Source organism: Cetorhinus maximus, chromosome 23, assembly GCF_964194155.1.
Source record: "Cetorhinus maximus chromosome 23, sCetMax3.hap1.1, whole genome shotgun sequence".
NCBI classification, from domain to species: domain Eukaryota; kingdom Metazoa; phylum Chordata; class Chondrichthyes; order Lamniformes; family Cetorhinidae; genus Cetorhinus; species Cetorhinus maximus.
This window is the reverse complement of record NC_135901.1, coordinates 40,726,852-40,747,397: the sequence shown is the minus strand read 5'-3', so window position 1 is coordinate 40,747,397 and position 20,546 is coordinate 40,726,852. Positions and strand designations below refer to the sequence as shown.

General features: G+C 39.9%; 2 protein-coding genes across 2 annotated transcripts in view; one reads left to right on the top strand and one right to left on the bottom strand.

Annotated features, from left to right (window-relative positions):
- The window catches only part of LOC144697994 (uncharacterized), a 373,983-nt gene that overhangs the window by 82,351 nt on the left and 271,086 nt on the right, over positions 1–20,546 (bottom strand). The window lies entirely within an intron of this gene.
- The window catches only part of LOC144698499 (uncharacterized), a gene marked incomplete at its 5' end in the record, with an annotated part of 71,244 nt that overhangs the window by 23,173 nt on the left and 27,525 nt on the right, over positions 1–20,546 (top strand). Inside the window, 2 exon segments of the mRNA XM_078570438.1 lie at positions 15,092–15,271; positions 16,269–16,443. Of these exon segments, the coding sequence (XP_078426564.1) occupies positions 15,092–15,271; positions 16,269–16,443 (355 nt within the window).

Below are 20,546 nucleotides of genomic sequence, written 5' to 3'. Positions count from 1 at the left end.
TCCACCAATATCCATTACAAGCCTACCGACTCCCACAGCTACCTCGACTACAGCTCCTCACACCCTGCTTCTTGTAAAGACTCCATCCCATTCTCTCAGTTCCTTCGCCTCCGTCGCATCTGTTCTGATGACGCTACCTTCAAAAACAGCTCCTCTGACATGTCCTCCTTCTTCCTTAACCGAGGTTTTCCATCCACAGTCGTTGACAGGGCCCTCAACCGTGTACGGCCCATATCCCGCGCATCCTCCCTCACGCCTTCTCCTCCTTCCCAGAAACATGATAGGGTCCCCCTTGTCCTCACTTATCACCCCACCAGCCTCCGCATTCAAAGGATCATCCTCCGCCATTTCCGCCAACTCCAGCATGATGCCACCACCAAACACATCTTCCCTTCACCCCCCTTGACGGCATTCCGTAGGGATCGTTCCCTCCGGGACACCCTGGTCCACTCCTCCATCACCCTCTACTCCTCAACCCCCACTTATGGCACCTCCCCATGCCCACACAGAAGATGCAACACCTGCCCCTTCACTTCCTCTCTCCTCACCGTCCAAGGGCCCAAACACTCCTTTCAAGTGAAGCAGCATTTCACTTGCATTTCCCCTAACTTAGTCTACTGCATTCGTTGCTCCCAATGCGGTCTCCTCTACATTGGAGAGACCAAACGCAAACCGGGCGACCGTTTTGCGGAACACCTGCGGTCTGTCCGCAAGAAAGACCCAAACCTCCCTGTCGCTTGCCATTTTAACACTCCACCCTGTTCTCTTGCCCACATGTCTGTCGTTGGCTTGCTGCATTGTTCCAGTGAAGCCCAACGCAAACTGGAGGAACAGCACCTCATCTTCCGACTAGGCACTTTACAGCCTTCTGGGCTGAATATTGAATTCAACAACTTTAGATCTTAAACCCCCCTCCCCCCATCCCCACCCCGTTTCTTTTCCCCCCCCACCCGCCTTTTTTTTCAATAATTTATATAGATTCTTCTTTCCCCACCTATTTCCATTATTTTTAAATCTAAAACTAAAACCTTTAGTCTTTCCACCCCACCCCCACTAGAGCTGTATTTTGAATATCCTGTCTTGCATTCTTAATTAGCACTTTTCCCAGACAAAGACCACCACCTTCAACACCTCTTTGACCCTTTTGTCTCTGACATCTTTTGATTATCTGCTCACACCACACCCTCAATGTGTCTCTTCCCCCCCACCCACCTTAAACCAATTTATATTTCTCCCTTGTTGAAACTATGCTTCAGTTCTGCTGAAGGGCCATGAGGGCTCGAAACGTTGACTAATTTCTTCTCCGCCGATGCTGCCAGAATTATTGTACTAGACCCAGCCTCAGTTTATATTAATCCAAGACCATTAATCCAGTGATCATTGTACTGGACCGAGTCTCAGATTATATCAATGCAGACCCTGCAGCAGTAGTCACTGTAATACATGCCGTCTCAGTGAACACCAGTCCAGACCTTATATCACTAATCACTGTTATAGACCTTGTCTCAGTTTATATTAATCTAGACCCTGTATCAGTAATCATTGTAATACACCATGACTCAGTTGACATTAATCCATATTTTGCATCAGTAACCACTGGTAGAGACCTTGCCTCACTTGATATTAATCCACACATTGTATCAGCAATCACTGAAAGAGATTCTGCTTCACCTTATATTAACACAGACCTTGTATCAGTGTTCAATGTATTCGACCCTGTTGGTGTTTATATTAACCTATGCCCTGTATCAGAAATCACTGTACTACACCCAGTATCAAATTATATCAACTCAGACCCTGTATCAATTGTCGCTGTAATACACCCTGTCTCAATTTACACCAGCCCAGGCCTTGTATCAGTAAACACTATAATAGACTCTTTCTCATATTATATTAACCCATGCCTTGTATCAGTAATCACTGTAACGGACCCTGCCTCAGTTGATACTAATCCATACCTTGTATCAGTAACCATTGAAAGAGACCCTGCCTCAGTTTATATTAATACAGGCCATGTATAGTAATCACTGAAATAGACCCTTTATCCATCTACATTAATCCATACATTGTAACAGTAATCATTGAAATAGGCCTTCCCTCAGTTTATATTGATCTAGGCCCTGTATCAGTAATTACTGTAATAGACCCTACCTCAGTTGATGTTAATCCATGCCTTGTATCGGTAACCACTAAAAGAGACCCCGTCTCCGTTTATATTAATACAGACATTTTATCATTAGTCGCTGTGTAAGACCCTCTCTAGGTTTATATCAATCCAAACATTGTAACAGTAATCACTGTAACAGACCCTGTCTCTGTTGATATTAATCAATGCATTGTATCAGTGACCACTGAAGTAGACCATGACTCAGTTTATATCAATATAGGCCTTGTGTTGGTAATCACTGTAATAGATCATGTTTCTGGTTATCTTAATCCATACCATGTATCAGTAATCATTGTAATATACTGCTTCTCAGTATATATAATCCCCAGACCCTGTATCAGTAATCATTGGAAAAAACCCTGTCTCAGTTGATATGAATCCATAACTTGTATCAGTAGTCACTGTAATAAACCCTGTCTCTGTCGATATTAATCAATTCATTGTATCAGTGATCACTGAAGTAGACCCCGACTCAGTTCATATTAATACAGACCTTGTCTTGGTCATGACTGGGATAGACCCTATCTCAGTTTATATCAATCCAGGCCTTGTATTGGTAATCACTGTAATAGACTCTGTCACAGTTTCTTTTAATACATACCATGTGTCAGTAATAAATCTAACAGCCCTTGTTTCACTTTGTTTTAATCCAAACCTTGTATCAGTAATCATTGGAATAGACCATGTCTCATTTTATATTAATACAGACCTTGTATCATTAATCACTGTAAAAGACCCTATCTCAGTTTATATCAATCCATATATTTTAACAGTAATCACTGTACAGAACCTGCCTCTGTTGATATTAATCAATACATTGTATCAGTAATCACTGAGGTAGATGCTGACTAAGTCTATTAGCACAGACCTGGTCTCGATGATGACTGGAATAGACCCTGTCTCAATTTATATCAATCCAGACCTTGTATTGGTAATCAATAAAAGAGACCCTGTCTCTATTTACCTTAATCTAGACCATTTATCAGTAAGAAATTTAACAGATCCTGTACCAGTTTATTTTAATCCATATCATTTATCTGTAATTACTGTGATAGACCCTGTCTCTGTTTATATTAATAAGGACATTGTATTGGAAATTACTGTAATAGAACCTGTCTCAGTTTATATTAATTGACAACTTGTATCAGTAATCGTTATAATCAACCCTGTCCCATTTTTAATTAATCCATACCATGTATCAGTAAGAACTCTAACAGACCCTGTCTCAGTTTATATTATTCCAGGCCCTGTATCAGTAATCACTGTAATAGGCCCTGTCTCAGTTGATATGAAACCATAACTTATATCTATAATCACTCTTATGGACCCTGCCTCAGTTTATATTGATCCATATGTTGCATCAGCAATCACTGTAATAAACCCTGCCTCAGTTTATGTTAATGGATACCTTTTATCAGAAATCACTGTCATAGACTCTATCTCAGTTTCTATTAATCCGTACCTTGGATCTGTTATCACTGTTATAGACCATGTCCCAGTTTAGATTAACCTAGACCCTGTATCATTAATCGACGTAATAAATCCTGCCTCACTTGGTATTAATCCATACCTTGTATCAGTGAACACTTTTAGAGAGCCTGTCTCAGTTTATATTAATGCAGACTTTGCCTCAGTAATCACTGTAAATGTCTCCATTGATATTAATCAATGCCTTGTGTCAGTAATCACTGAAGTAGGCCCTGTCTTTATTTATATTAATCGAGACCCTGTATCAGTAATCACAGTAATAGAGCCTGTCTCAGTTGATATGAATCGATATCTTGTATCAGTAATCAGTGTAATGGACCCTTTCTCCGTTTATATTAATACAGACATTGTGTTGGTAATTACTGTAAAAGACCCTGTCTTAGTTTATGTTAAATGATACCATGTATCAGTCATAACTGAAATAGACCCTGCCTCAGCTTATATGAATCCACACCTTATATCAGTAATCGCTGTAACAGACCTTCTCTCAGTTATTATTCATCTAGGCCCTTTATCAGTAATCACTGCAATAGACCCTGACTCAGTTGATAATAATCCACATGTTGTAACAATAATCAATATAACCGAGGCTGTCTCAATTGATATTCGCCAATACCTTGTGCCAGTAATCGGTGAAGTAGACCCTGACTCAGTTTGTATCAATCCAGTTCTTGTATTGGTAATCACTGTAATAGACCCTGCTTCAGTTGATATTAATCCATACGTTCTATCATTAACCACTGAAAGAGACCCTGTCTTAAATTATATTAATACAGGCCTTGTATCATTACTCACTGCAAAAAAACCTGTCTCGTTTTATATCAATCCATACATTGTAACAGTAATCAATGTAACAGACTCTGTCTCTGATGATATTAATCAATACCTAGTATCAGTAATCACTGAAATAGATGCTGACTCACTTTATATTAATGCAGAACTTTTCTCGATAGTGACTGGAAAAGACCCTGTCTCAGTTGATGTCAATCCAGGCGTTGCATTGGTAATCACTGAAAGAGACCCTGTCTCTGTTTACCTTAATCTAGACCATGTATCAGTAATAAATGTAACAGACCCTGTCTCAGTTTATTTAAAATCATAAAATGTATCAGTGGTCACTGTAATATACCCAGTCTCAGTTTATATCAAAACGGACATTGTATTGGTAATTACTGTAATAAATCCTGTCTCAGTTTATATTAATTCATATTTTGTATCAGTAGTCACTGTAATAAACCCTTTCTCATTTTTTGTTCATCCATGCTATGTATCAGAAATCACTGCAATAAAACCTGTCTCAGTTTATATTAATCTAGATTCTGTATCAGTAATCACTGTGATAAACCATGTCGTTTTTTAATCAATCCATACCTTGTATCTGTAATCACAATAAAGGGACCCGCCTCACTTTATGTAAATGCAGACAATGTATTGGTAATTACTGTAATAGACCCTGCCTCAGTTTATATTGATCCATAAGTTGTATCAGTAATCACTGTAATAAACCCTGTGTCAGTTAATGTTAATTGGTACATTGTATCGGTAATCACTGTAAAAGACCCTGCCTCAGTTTATATTGATCCACAAGTTGTATCAGTAACCATTATAATAAACCCTGTCTCAGTTTATATTAACCTAGACCCTATATCAGTAATCACGGTAATAGTCCCTGCCTCAGTTGATATGAATCCATCCCTTGTATCAGCAATCACTGTAATAGAGCTTCTCTCAGTTTATATTAATCTAGATCCTGCATCAGTAATCATTGCAATAGACCCTGCCTCAGTTGATATTAATCCATAGCTTGCATTCAGCAACCACTGTTAGAGACCCTGACTCAGTGTATATTAATACAGACCTTGTATTGGTAGTTACTCTAATAGACCCTGTTTCAGTTTATATAAATCTCAACGCTGTTTCAGTAATCACTGTTATAGACCCTGTCTCAGTTTATATTAATATTGACCTTGTCTCAGTAATCACTGCAACAGACCCTGTCTCAGTTGAAATTAATCAATACCTTGTATCAGTAATCACTGAAGTAGACCCTCACTCAGTTTAGATCAGTCAAATCATTCTAGTGGTAATCACTGTAATAGAACCTGCCTCTGTTTATATTAATTCGGACTCTGTATCAGTAATCACTAACAGACACTGTCTCAGTTTATTTTAATCCATACCATATAACAGTAATCACTGTACTAGACCTTGTCTCAGTTTATATTAATACAGACACTGTATCAGGAATCACTGTAATAAGCCCTGTCTCAGTTGATATGAATCCATATGTTGTATCAGTAATCACTGAAATAGACCCTGACTCAGTCGATATTAATACAGACATTGTATTGGTAATTACTGTAATTGACCCTATCTCAGGTTATGTTAAACCAAAACTTGCATCAGTAATCAATTTAATAGACTCTGTCTCAGTTTATAGTAATTCAGACCTTGTATCAGTAATCACTGTAATAGATCCTGTCTCAGTTCATATTAATACGGACATTGTATTGGTAATTACTGTAATAGAACCTGTCTCAGTTTATATGAGTCGATAACTTGTATCAGTAATCACTGAAATAGACGCTGTCCTGAGTCCATATTAACCTAGATCCTGTATCAATAATCATTCTGATTGACCCTGTTTCCATTTATATTAATCGAGACCCTATATCAATAATCATTGTAATAGACCCTGTCTCAGTTTATATTGATATAGACTGTGTACTGGTAATTAGTCTAATATACTCTGTCTCAGTTCATATTAATCTAGGCCCTGTATCAGTAATCACTGTAATAGACCCTACCTCAGTTAATATGAATCGATGCCTTGCATCAGGAATTACTGTATTAGGCCTTCTCTCAGTTTATCTTGACCCTGTATCAGTAATTATTGTAATAGGCCCTGTCTCAGTTGATATAAATCCATGCTTTTTATCAATATTCATCATAATGGACCCTGTCTCAGTTGATATTAAGCCACGCCTTGTATCAGTAACCTGTCTCCATTTACATTAATACAGACCTTATGTCAGTAATCATTGTAAAAGACCCTGTCTCCATTTATATCAGTCCATACATAGTAACAGTAATCATTGCAACATGCTCTGTCTCAGTTGATATTAATCAAAACCTTGTATCACTAATCACTGCAGTAGACCCTGACTCAGCTGGTATTAATACAGACATTCTATTGGTAATTACTGCAATTGACCTTATCTCAGGTTATGTTAAACCAAAACTTGTATCAGTAATCAATTTATTGGACTCATGATCAGTTTATAGTAATTCAGACCTTGTATCAGTAACCAGTGTAATAGAACTTGTCTCAGTTTATATTAATCGATAACTTGTATTATTAATCACTGAAATAGACGCTGTCCTGAGTCCATATTAACCTATATCATGTATCAATAATCATTCTGATTGACACTGTCTCCATTTATATTAATCTAGACCCTGTATCAGTAATCACTGTACTAGACCCTGTCTCAGTTTATATTGATACAGACTGTGTATTGGTAATTAGTCTAATAGACCCTGACTCAGTTTATATTAATCTAGACGCTGTATCAATAATCACTGTAATGGACCCTATCTCTGTTAATATTAATCCATGTCTTGCATCGGTAATCATTGTATTAGGCCTTCTCTCAGTTTATATTAATCTTGATCCTGTATCAGTAATCATTGTAATAGACCCTGCCTCAGTTGACATAAATCCATGCCTTGTATCAGTAACCACTGTTCGAGGCCCTGTCTCTGTTTACATTAATACAGACGTTATCTCAGTAATCATTGTAAAAGACCCTGTCTTGGTTTATATCAATCCATACATTTTAATAGTAATCTTCGCAACAGACCCTGTCTCAGTTGTTATTAATCAAAAACTTGAATCAGTAATCACAGTAATATACCCTGTCTCAGTTTATATTAATAGAGATCTTGTATTGGTAATTACTCTAATAGACCCTGCCTCAGTTTATATTGATCTAGACCCTGTGTCAGAAATCAATATAACAGGCCCCGTCTGAGTTTTTTTAATCCATACCATATATCAGTAATCACTGTAATAGGCCCTGCCTCAGTTTAAATTAATCTAGACCATTTATCATTAATAACTGTAACAGACCCTGTCGCAGTTTATTTTAATGCATGCCATGTATCAGTAATCACTCTAATAGACCCTGTCCCAGTTTATATTAACCCAGACACTGCATCAGTGATCACTGTAATAGACCTAGTCTCAGTTGATATGAATCCATTCCTTGTATCAGTAATCACTGTAATAGACCCTGTCTCAGATTATATTAATCCATACCTTGCATTGGTAATCACTGTAATAGTCTCTGCCTCAGTTTAATTTGATCTTGACCCTGTATCAGCAATCACTGAAATGGACCCTGACTCAGTTGATATTAATCCATACCTTGTATCAGTAATCACAGTAATAGAATCTGCCTCAGTTTATATTAATGCAGACCTTGTTTCAGTAATCACTGTAAAAGACCCTGTCTCAGTTTATATCAATCCATACATTGTAACAGTAATCACTGTTACAGACCCTGCCTCAGTTGCTATTAATCAATACCTTGCATCAGTAATTACTGAACCTGACCCTGACTTAGTTTATATCAATCCATATCTTGTATCGGTAATCGCTGTAATAGACCCTGTCTCTGTTCATATTAATCTAGACCCTGTAATAGTAATCATTCTAAGAGGCCCTGTCAGGTTATTTTAATCCATACCATATATCAGTAATTACTGTAATAGGCCTTGTCTCAGTTTATATTAATCCAGACCCTGTATCAACAATCACTGTAATCGGTCCTGCCTCAGCCTCAGTTAATATGAATCCATACTTGTATCAGTGATCATTGTAATAGACCCTGTCTCAGTTTGTATTAATACAGACATTGTATTGATAATCACTGTGATAGACCATGTCTCAGTTTATATTAATACAGACATTGTATTGGTAATTACTGTAAAAGACCCTTTCCTCTGTTTATATTAATATAGATCCTGTCTCAATAATCATTGTGATTGACCCTGTCTCCATTTATATTAATCTAGATCCTGTATCGGTAATCAATGTACTAGACCCTGCCTCAGTTTCTATGAATCTTTACCTTGCATGAGTACTCTCTGTAATAGATGCAGTCACAGTTTAACTTTATCTCGGCCCTGTATTGGTAATCAATGTAATGGGCCCTGTCTCCATTTATATTAATATCGGCCCCGTATCACTAATCAATGGAATAGGCCCTGTCTCAGTTTATATTAACCGAGGCCCTGTATCAGTAATTATTGTAACAAACCCTTTCTTACTTTATATTAACCAAGGTCCTGTATCAGTAATCACTGTAGTAGATGCTGTCTCAGGTTATTTTATTCTAAGCCCTGTGTCAGCATTCACTGTAATTGACCCTGTCTCACTTTACAGTAACCAAGGCACTGTATCTATAATTACTGCACAAGGCCCCTTCTCAGCTTATAATACTTAGGGTCTGGTAAGTTATTACTGCACTAGACTCTATTTTAGTTAATACCAATCTCATCCCTGTTTCTGTAATCATAGCACGAGGCACTGCCTTTGTTCAGATTAATCTAGGCCTGAAATCAGTAATCACTGCACTATGTTCTGTCTCGGAAGAAATTCACCTAGCGACTGTTTCCTTCTTCTTAGTCATTCCATCAGGGTCGAGGATGACATGCTGCCATGCCACTTCGATATGTTCTGATTTGGCTGTTAAGCCCAATACGTCTTCTGCAGACTCTGCTGAAGATGGATGGACCGAGGACATTGCTTTAATGAACTCCTGCAGTAATGTTCTGGAACTGAGATAATTGATCTCCAACAACCACAACCATCTTCCTCTGTGCAACATATGATAGTGACCAAAAGAGAGTTTCCCCCTTGATTCCCATGGACTCCAGTTTTGCAGAGACTCCTTAATGCCACACTCTGACAGATGCTGCCTTGATATCAAAGGCAGTTGCTCTCACGTCACCTTTAGATTTTAGCTCATTTGTCCATGTTTGGACCAAGGCTGTAATGAGGCCAGGAGCTCAGTGGCCCTGGCGTGACTTCCCTGAAGGGCATTAGTGGACTACAGCCTTCCTGAATAAGCTTCATTGATTTTGGTCAGCCGCAAACTATGGACCCCATGAGTTGGCAGATCTGTTCGACCTTTTCAGGGATGCTTTGAGCACATCCCTCAAGCACTCTAGTTGCCTCCTGCCGCGACAGAGTTCCAAGTGGAAAAATGACTTTGGGAGTTTTGTGTTAGGCATACGAACCATATGTTCCACCCAGCAGAGCCGGTATTGACTGATGAAGGCCTCTCTGTTGGGCATGTTGGTTTGAGAGTGGACACTGCTGTTTGACTGCCTTTCCTCACACTCGATTTGTAGAACATTCTAACGGAACGCTGGTGTTAATTCTTCAGAGCTTAGAGGTGCCTACTCTACTTTGTCCAACTCTCCGAAGCATTTAGGTGCACGGAGATCACTGCTGCCCGGTATACCATGGCCAGAGACTTGGGTTTGGAAGTCTAGTCCTCAAATACCCTGATCATCTTTCGGACGACGGCTGACCTGGCGCATTAGACTCGGTGATTAATTTTGTTGTCTATTTCTGCCTTCCTAGATAGGAGTCTCCGAAGATATTGATGAAGATCCATTTTTTTAGGATCTTGCCAATGGGGGAGGTTTAGTGGTCTGGGGGCTGTTTGGAAGTGAGTCTTACCTTTCTTGGTGTTTAATGAAAAGCCATTTTTTTCATATCCTTCAAAGAACGTGTCAGCAATGACCTGGAGCTTAGTTTTCAGTTAGTGCGCACAGAAGAGTCATCTGCTTACTGAAGCTCAATGAATGATGCTGGGTGAGTTTGGTTTTGTATTCAAGTTGGTGTAGGTTCAACAGAATTCCCGTCTGTTCTGTAGCTTATCTCCACACCAGCGGGTAATCTGCTGGAGGGGAGGTGAATTATTACAGAGAGAAAACAATGAGGAGAGGGTTGGTGCGATGACACAAGCCTGTCAGACCCCAGTTTTCATTGAGGTAGGGTCTGTATTGGTTCCTTTGGTGAGGGTCAGGCCTTGCAATCCATCGTGGAACAGATCGAAGATGTGAAACATTTCTGATAGCACCAAATTTGAGGGGATACTCCACAAGTCTTAATCGTCGGCAGGGGAAAAGACATTTCTGATGCGGAGCAAGTCCGTGTGCTGCTCCTGGCATTTCTGGTGGATTTGCCACACAGTGAAAACCTTTCGATGGGCAAAAATGTCACTGCGCCTCTCCAAAGAGCTCTGTGGTCATGGTAAGGGTGTGACGAAGCTGGATGCTTGCAATAATCTTCCTTCTGGAAGACAGCAAAGGGGCTCCTTTCTGGTTACTACAATCGGGCTTGTCTCTCTTCTTGAGCAGGCTCATGATAAGAGCATCCTTGAGGTCCCTCGGCATGCAGTCCCTTTCCCACGTGAGGGGTATGAGGATGTAAACCTATGTCAGGTGATGTATCGGTAATGACTGCACCAGATTCTGCTCTGTTCATTTTAACCCAGGCCCAGTATCAGTAATCACAGAACTTAACCTTCCCTCACTTTATGTCAACCTAAGTCTTGCATCAACAATCACTGCACTTGCCCCTGCCCTAGTTTATATTCACAAAGGCTCTTAATCAGTAATTCCTTCACGAGGCACTGTCTCGGTTTATATTAATCTCTGCACAGTAACAGTCATCGCTGCACTAGTCACTGTCCCAGTTTATATCAATGCAGGTCCTTTATCGGTATAATCACTACACATGACCATGCCTCAATTCATTTAAACTTAGACCCTGTTACAGTAATCACTGCAACTAGACCTCGTCTCAGTTTATATTCATCCAGGGGCTTAACCAGTAATTCCTTCACTCAGCCCTGTTTCAATTGATATTAATCCAGGCCCTTTATCATCAATCACTGCACCAGGCCCTGCCTCAGTTGTTATTGATCAAACCCTATATCATCAGCCAGTGCACTTGACCGTGTCTCCGTTTATATTGATCAAACCCTGTATCATCAATCACTGCCCCTAGGTGCAGTATGAAATTATTTTCCTCCAGATACTTTGTATGTAATGGCTGCAGTGGATTCTGCCTCAGGTTTACTGCTCTAGACAATGTCACTGTTACTGTTACAGCCGAACATACTTCATCTAATATTAAAATAGTCCATATCTCTATTTTTATTAAATTATGTTAATCTCGGTTATCACCTTCAAGCCGGAGTGCTTTTAAATTACACAAGATTGTTCCTCGGTTAGACTGATCCAAACACTGTTTATGTTAACACCACACTAGGCCTCAGCTCATTTAAGACTACACTAAACACCATCTCATAAACAGACAGACAGACAGACAGATATATAGTTGGATAAATAGATAGATCGATAGATCGATACATTAGATAGATCGATAGATCGATACATTAGATAGATAGATAGATCGATACATTAGATAGATAGATAGATAGATCGATACATTAGATAGATAGATAGATCGATACATTAGATAGATAGATAGATAGATAGATAGATAGATAGATAGATAGATAGATAGATAGATAGATAGATAGATAGATAGATAGATAGATAGATAGATAGATAGATAGATAGATAGATAGATAGATAGATAGATAGATAGATAGATAGATAGATAGATAGATAGATAGATAGATAGAAAGAAAGAAAGAAAGAAAGAAAGGCAGACTTCGCGAAACACATTTAATCTCTCTCTCTGTCTGTCTGTCTCTCTCTCTCTCTCTCAACAGCTCAGCCACTTAACCTCTTTTCTTTTCAAAACAGCAACTCACTCACTTAAACTCTCTCAGACACAACCAAAATTGTTTAACCCCGCTCGCACACAGAGGCCATTTAACTCTCTTAAACTCTCTAGTCCCTTTCTCAGACAACACATGATCCATTTAAAACATTCTTTATCCGAAGAGTCATCCATGAGGGATTTTTTTAGTTTTTATTTTTTTCTCCCAGTGATAATCCTTAACCCACCTCCACCTTCAATAAACGTGCTACAACCAATATAAACTCATATGTTTTGTTCTTTTATATGGGAATGGATGTGAATGCAATGTTAGAACTAGGAACAATTTATGCTGTGCTTCTTGATGCTGTCAGAGTGAGCTCACCCTCACAGGCAGGAAATCTGTTCATGGTGATAACATGAAACTGATGGCTGTTGTTTCATTCTCAGGTAACACCACTTCCTGTTTCTTTGCTGCTGGTTCCTAACCGCACATCTCACTTCTGAGCAGAAAATAAATCTAGGGGCCACAATCTGGTGGAAACATCTGTCAAGGCGGCCTATATCTGGCCAGAGAGTCAGTGCAGAGTCACACAGATCACATTGCGGTGAGATTTACAAATGGGGCTGCTGTGATCTATTTCTATTTAGAGTTGCCATTCCAGGACATAACTGGATGTGTCTGTGGATCATTCACTGAACATCCCCTGTTCTCTAAAGCCGGGAAATGACCACTTGCTCCCTTATATTTTGTGCCATTTCCTCTGTGTTACTTGTTGGCTTTATTTCTCAGCTTATCTCTCTCACCGCCTCTTCCTTCTTTCTGTTTTCCCTCGCTCAGTTTTATGCTCTGTGTCAGTTCCGGCATCTCTCTTCATCTCTGCATCTCTTTCATACACATGTTCAAAATCATTAAGGGTTTGATGGCTTAAATAAAGAGAGCCCGATCAGCTGGCACAACAATCAGTGATCAGAGATGACAGATTCAGATTAATTCAACTGGATGGTGAGATGAGAACTGATTTTTTTAACACCGTGAGTTGTCATGAGCTGGAATAAACAACCTGAAATAATAGCAGAAGCGAATTCAACTTTGGAAAGAGAATACATACTTTAGAGCTTAAAAACTGCCGGATAATAGAAACATAGAACCATATAAAAGTTATGGTGCAGAAAGAGGTCATTCAGCCCATTGTGATTGCACTGGCCAAAGATAAAAGAAACTCGCCGCTCATTTTAATCCCACTTCCCAGCACCTGGTCCATAGCCTTGCAGGTTACAGCAGTTCAGGTGCAGATCCAGGTGTCTTTTAAGTGGGTTGACCGTTTCAACTTCAACCACCAACTTAGGCAGTGAATTCCAGATGTCCACCACCCTCTGGGTGAAAATGCTTTTCCTCATGTCCCCTCTAATCCTTCTACCAATCACCTTAACTCTTTTCCCCCTGATAATTGACGACTCAGTTACGAGAAACAACTCTTCTCTGTCTGCCCTACCTAGGCCCCTCATAATTTTGTACACCTGAATTAGGTCACCCCTTAGCCTTCTCTGTTCTAAGGAAAACAGCCCTAGCCTATATAATCTCTCCTCATAGCTGCTATTTTCAAGCCCTGGCAACATTCTTGTAAATCTCCTCTGAGCTCTCTGCGAGCGATTATGTTTTCCTGTAACGTGGTGACCAGGATTGTACGCAAATCTCCAGCTGTAGCTTAACCAGCGTTTTAAACAGTTCCATTATTACATCCTTTCTTTTCTGTTCAACACCTCGCCCAATACAGGAAAACATTCCATATGTTTTCTTGACCACCTTGTCCACCTGTCCCGCTAACTTCTGGGGAGCTGTGTGCATACACTCCAAGGTCTCGCACTTCCTCAACCTTTCAATATCTTCCTCTTTATTGAGCATTCCTTTGCTTTGTCCCCTCCCCCCTCTCAAATGCATTAGCTCACACTTTTCCAGATTGAATTCCATTTGCCACTTCGCCTACTCAACCAAACCAGTAATGTCATTTTAGAGTCGACAGCTGTTCTCTCCACTATCAAGTACACGGCAATTTTTTGCGTCAGCTGCAAATTTCCCAATCATGCCTCCCACGTTTAAGTCTAAGTGATTAATATATATAATAAACAGCAAGGGCCCAGCACTGAGCGCTTTGGAAAAGCACTGGGAACCGTTTCCCTTTCGCAGAAACATCCATTGACCATCACCCTTTGTTTCCTGTCGTGAGACAAATTTGGATCCGACCTGTCACCTTCCCCTGTATATCCTGAGATCTCACTTTCCTGACCATTGGGGAATGTAACTAATTGGACAGACCTTTAAAAGATGGGTTTAAGGCCTTTTTCAATGATTTTCTGTCTTTCTTACAGTTTATGTTTCTGTTTTTATGTATCTTCTTGTTGCATTATCATTTCGGTACCTCCTCTGTCCTTTATTGGGCCCAAATAAAATGTGATAATTACACAGTTTACCTGGTGGGCTAATCCTGCCGTCTGAAAGTGCCTGCACGTGTAATGCTGATTATTGTCAGGTATCTTTCAAGAGTTTTTTTTTTATAAACTTCAAGTGAATGTCACTCGATCGAACTCTGATCATAAAATCTCCAACTCCTGAATCTCTGTAGCGCTGAATTTTGCCCGGGGAAATTTTGCTATTTGACCTTTTCAGTCACGATGTGTATCAAGAAGAAGATTGAAAATGTCGGTTTCTTTGAGCTGTCAGATTCGGCCCATGTGCCTCTGTGTAACTCCAAAACTGCAGGAAAAGCTGTGAAGGAACAGATCCGTTTCTGTTCCTCTGACAGGTGCGTCACTGTCACCTCAGATAGCAGAAACCTTTGCAGTCTCTATGTCCTCATTGCCTCCCCCTTAGGTATAACCATTCTTAGTCAGCAGGAGTCAGTCACACGGGCCTTTGTCATGATATCTCCATGACTTTCTTATCACACAATTCCCTCCCCCACTCATCACTGCACAGGAGCCTGCACTATGCCCAAAACACCATTGTTTCCTTCCAGTTTGCTTTACAATTACATTCGGATGTTCTTTGCTCATCTACCTCGCTCAATGCAAGAGTACAAGCGGTAAAAACGGCCTCTGTCATTCATACATTGCAGGCGGCCTCTGTGATCATTATTATACCAGGCTCCAATCTGCCGGAGCCATGTAATCGCCACTTGTTTCATAAATCTAAATGGAAGAGTTTTGTTTTAGTGAACGCGCACGTCAAACGTGTGATTGTGTCGCAGGAACCCCTGCCTGGCTGGATAGGGACATTGTGCAGGATTGTTCTGTCTGCTATATTACCTCACCGATTCTGAGTATAAGAAACTATTGGGCAAAAGGACGTAAAGGCAATTAAACTTGAATTTACACTGACACCTGTAGAATCCACCCAGGTTATGGGGTCCAGTCTCTTTTTTTCATTCATTCACGGCATGCGGGCTTCGCTGGCTGGGCCAGCATTTATTGCCCATCCCATATTTCCCTTGAGAAGGTGGTGGTGAGCTGCCTTCTTGAACCACTGCAGCCCATATGGTGTCGGTACACCCGCAGTGTTATTAGGGAGAGAGTTGTAGGATTTTAACTGGAGGGAGACTTGAACCCAAATATTTTGACCCAGGAGAGAGAGTGCTGCCAAATATTCAACACGGACATGATCTATTCACAGTTCCCATCGCAAACCTTATTCCATTCAGAGTTCAATGGTCCTTGATTCTGTTATTCGGCAAACTATTTGCAACTTTGTCGGAATCGCACTCACTAAAGTATGACACCCTAACTTCGGTTTTGGCGCACTAGAGACCGACTGTACTCCCAGCACACTGGATTCAGTGATGTGTTCAGTAATACATTGCAACCTGCGGCTGATAGTATTGGATCGAACACTGTCCTCGTTACACTAAAATTCAACAATGCCTTTGCTGTAATCACACTGGACTCTGAGTCCATTCTTAGTGCATTGCCTCCTATTTCGGTAATTATTACACTCCACTCCGGCCACTGTTCCAGCCAGAAAATAACCTGCTTATCGATCCAATTTAATAAACGCCTATTATTATGGGAACATTGTTCCCGTCTATTTTCAACAGTAACATGTTCCTAACATTCATGAATTTGACAGTCCTCACTTAGTGATACACTGGCACCTATTTCGGATATCATTGTGCAAAGTATTATATTCATTATCATTAAACAAAGACTTTTTTCTTCTATCTTTACACTAGGACCTGTCTCTGCTATTAATGCAGTAGTACATATATTTGTTTATATTACACCGGGTCCTGTCTCTGTTATTACCGCATTAGATTATCTCTGTTTCTATTACAATTGGCCCTACCTTTGTTGATACTGCACTAGCCCATATCTCTGTTTGTAATACATCGACCCTGCATCTATTTATGCTACAAAGGGCCTGAGTCATTCCATGGAATATGCAGCATGGGAGCAGAATATGCAGTGCAAAAAAGGATTAGTGCATTTGCAGTGGAAAGAGTGGAAGTAACACTCAAAGGTTGCAGAAACAAAAGAGTGAAAATTCCCTGGAGATCAAGGAATGTTTCAACCCTTTCCATCCCTCTGAGTAATAAATCATAGAATTACAGTTGTAGTAACCTCACAACAGGTACAGTTTCAATTTGTCCACATTGCTTCCACAAATGATCACAGACTCATGGTATAGACAGGAGCTTCTGTAAGATGTTGATGTGATCATTTGCCAATAAGCTGCCCTTATTCTCGAGGTAATGTAATCCACATTCTACCTGATCACCTGAGACAGATTAGTCTAGCTGGGAAAGGACATAGACAGTCTGAAATCACTTTATAAACAAGAGCACACAGCAGAATGGTTATTAATAAGTAGTTACAATATTAAACGATCTTCAGCTGAAATACATGAATTGTTCTTTTTGGTGTGTTAACACATTCACTGAAGTTACAGAAAGACCGTGAGGTGTGTGTGTGTGTGTGAGGGAGAGAGATAGAGAGAGAGAAACGGACAGACAGGCAAACAGTTGGACAATGAGTTATGCATTGCATCAGATAGAGGGGCGAGAGATAGATTGGTGATTGGCACCTTCATCTCAGTAACGAAATGGCCAGTATGCCATGATTTTCTACACAATAGTACAGAGTAGAAAATGAGACCAATATTTTTTTTCTGCATTAAAAGATCTGCAGCCACAATTTGAATAAGAGAACATGAAATGCCAAAAAAATGGTGGCGGTAAATTATTTATCTTTGAGGAATTACAGTGCAAGTGTGAAGAATGATTCTCTTCATGAAAATATACAGAACAGGTGGCATATGATCAGTGATACTGTCGACTGTAATGAAACTGAATATCAGGCGCTGCATTGAATGGGCCGCCGATCTCAAGCCGCCCATCTTTGGCCAAGGTCAGGGACCATTTCCTAGCTCATTACCTTTATTTATATTATCTCTCTATTTCACATAGACACAGCCTAGCGCAGTAATAACTCAGATTGGATCAAGCTTAATTTAAGCTAAGACATGGTCTACTGAAGTAGCAATAGAGATCGGGACTAGTGCAATATAAACAGAAAAGGGGTCTAATTTAGCATTAAAAAGGCAGGGTCTAGTGCAGTAATAACTGCAACTGCATCTTCTGTAGCCTGTGAGACATGGTCTAGTAGAGTACAAACAGAGATAGGGCTAATGCAATATAAGCAGAGACATGTAGTAATGCTGCAACAACTAAAACAAAGCTTAGTGCTGTATATAGGGACCATTACTCCAGCGCAGTAAGAACTGGGACTATGCCGTATGTAATACAAAAAGAGACATGGTATACTTCCAGAACAACTGAGATGGGGCCAAACACTGATATAACTGAGGCAGGAACTGGTGTAATATTATGATAGGATCTATTTGGATATAAACCGAGACAGGGTCAGGCGCAGTAATACTGAGACAGGGAGGAGTGCACAAATTATTGCTACAACATCTTCAATAATATAAAAGGAAACTGGGTCAAGTTCAATAATTACTGAGACAAGTTCCAGCGTATTAGTAACAGACGTGGCCTTATGTAATATAATCACAGGCATGGTCTGCACTGCATACAAAAAGGCAGGGTCTATTTCAATATAAACACATGCAAGGAAACGTCCAGTGGAATGTCAGCAGAGAGATGACCTAGATTGACATGAAAAAAGAGATGATCTAGTGTAACGTAAACAGAAATGTGATCTCGTGTATTATAAAGTGCAGCAGTGCTGGGTGCAGGAATAGATGAGGCAGTAGCGTGTGTAATTTAAACTGATACATGGACTGACGGAATAATAAAGGAGACAGAATCTAGTGTAAGGAAACTGACACAGGGTCTAGTGCAGTTTTACTTGATAAAGGACCTTATGCAATATAAATTAAAATAAGACCTAGTGCAATCACTCCTAACCACGTACCTAGATTAATATCAATAGAAACATGGACAAGTGCAACAATGAGAGAGACATGGAATAGTACAATAGTAACAGAGAAAGGACATTGTGTGATATAAACAGAGAAATTGATATGCGCAGCATTAACTGTGAATTTTTCAAGTTTAGTATAAACGTGGCAGAGCAAAAAGTGAGACACAGCCTCGTGTGATGCAAACATGAGCATTTTCTGGTTTAGTATTAAAAGAGACAGGGCCAAGTTCAGTAACAATTGAGACATGACCTAATGTCATGTTAGCCGAGAGATGATTCTGTGCAGTCATAACTGAGAGAAGGTTTGATATAATAGAAAGAGGGCCCGGACCCGGTATATCAACAGAGATTGGGCTGAGTAAGGAAACAAATAAACATGACTTGCGGTAAAATGATCAGAAATATGAACCTGTGATATGATCAGAGACGGAGCCTAGTTTAATTTGAACAGAGATAAAGCCCATTCCGGTAACAATTGACACAATGACTGTTTAATGTAAAGCAACCTCGGCTTCACTGCCATCTGCTGGACAAACGCTGCTATAGTCAATGCCGCGTAAATGCCAATTTCAGTTCATGCTTGTGATATAAATCATTGAATCATGGAATGCTTGCAGCACAGAAGGAGGCCTGTAAAGCTTAGGAGATTTTGAGATATAAAACCATTTTAGTTAATATATCTACGTTCCGAATTCTTGATTTATATTAATGGAGTATTTAATTGTGCCTGATCTAAAAAGTTCCCAATAAGTGGTATTTATGGATCAAGTAGAATTTATGAAGCAATATTTTCAGGAACAGAGTTCCAAAGACTCACGACCCAGAGCGAGAAAGAAAAATCGCCTCATCTACGTTTTAAAGGAGCAGCGCCTTATGTTTAAACAGTGATCCCTGGTTCCAGATTCTCCCATAAGACAAAACATCCTCTGCACACCCTCGCTGTCAAGGACCCCCAGAATCTTACATGTTTCAACCAAGTCGCCTGTTACTCTTCTAAACTCCAGCCTAGCCTGTCTAATCTTTCCTCATATAACAATCCGCCCACTCCAGGTATGAGTCTGGTAAACTTTCTCTGAACTGACTCTAACGCATTTACATCCTTCCTTAAATAAGGTGACCAAAACTGCACACAGTACTCCAGATGTGGTCTCACTAGTGCTTTGTGTAACCGAAGCATAGCATCCCTACTTTTTAATTCAATTCCACTTTCAATAAATGATAACTTTCTATTTACTAATTACTTGCTGTACCTGCATACTAATTACTTGCTGTACCTGCATACTACACTACCCTTTTGTGATTCACACACTAAGACATCCTGGTCACTGAATCTCAGAGCACTGCAATCTCTCACCATTTAGATAATATGTTTCTCTTTTATTCTTCCTGCCAAAATGGACAATTTCAAATTTCTAATATTATTCTCCGTTAGCCAGACCTTTGCCCACTCACTTTACCTATCTATGTCTTTTTGTAGCCTCCTTATGTCCTCTTCACAACTTACTTTCCTACCTATCTTTGTGTCATCAGCAAATTTGGCAACCATCTCTTCCATCCCTTCATGCAACTCATTTATGTAAATTGTAAAGAGATGAGGTCCAAGCATTGAGTCCTTTGGCACATTACTCGTTACACCTTGCC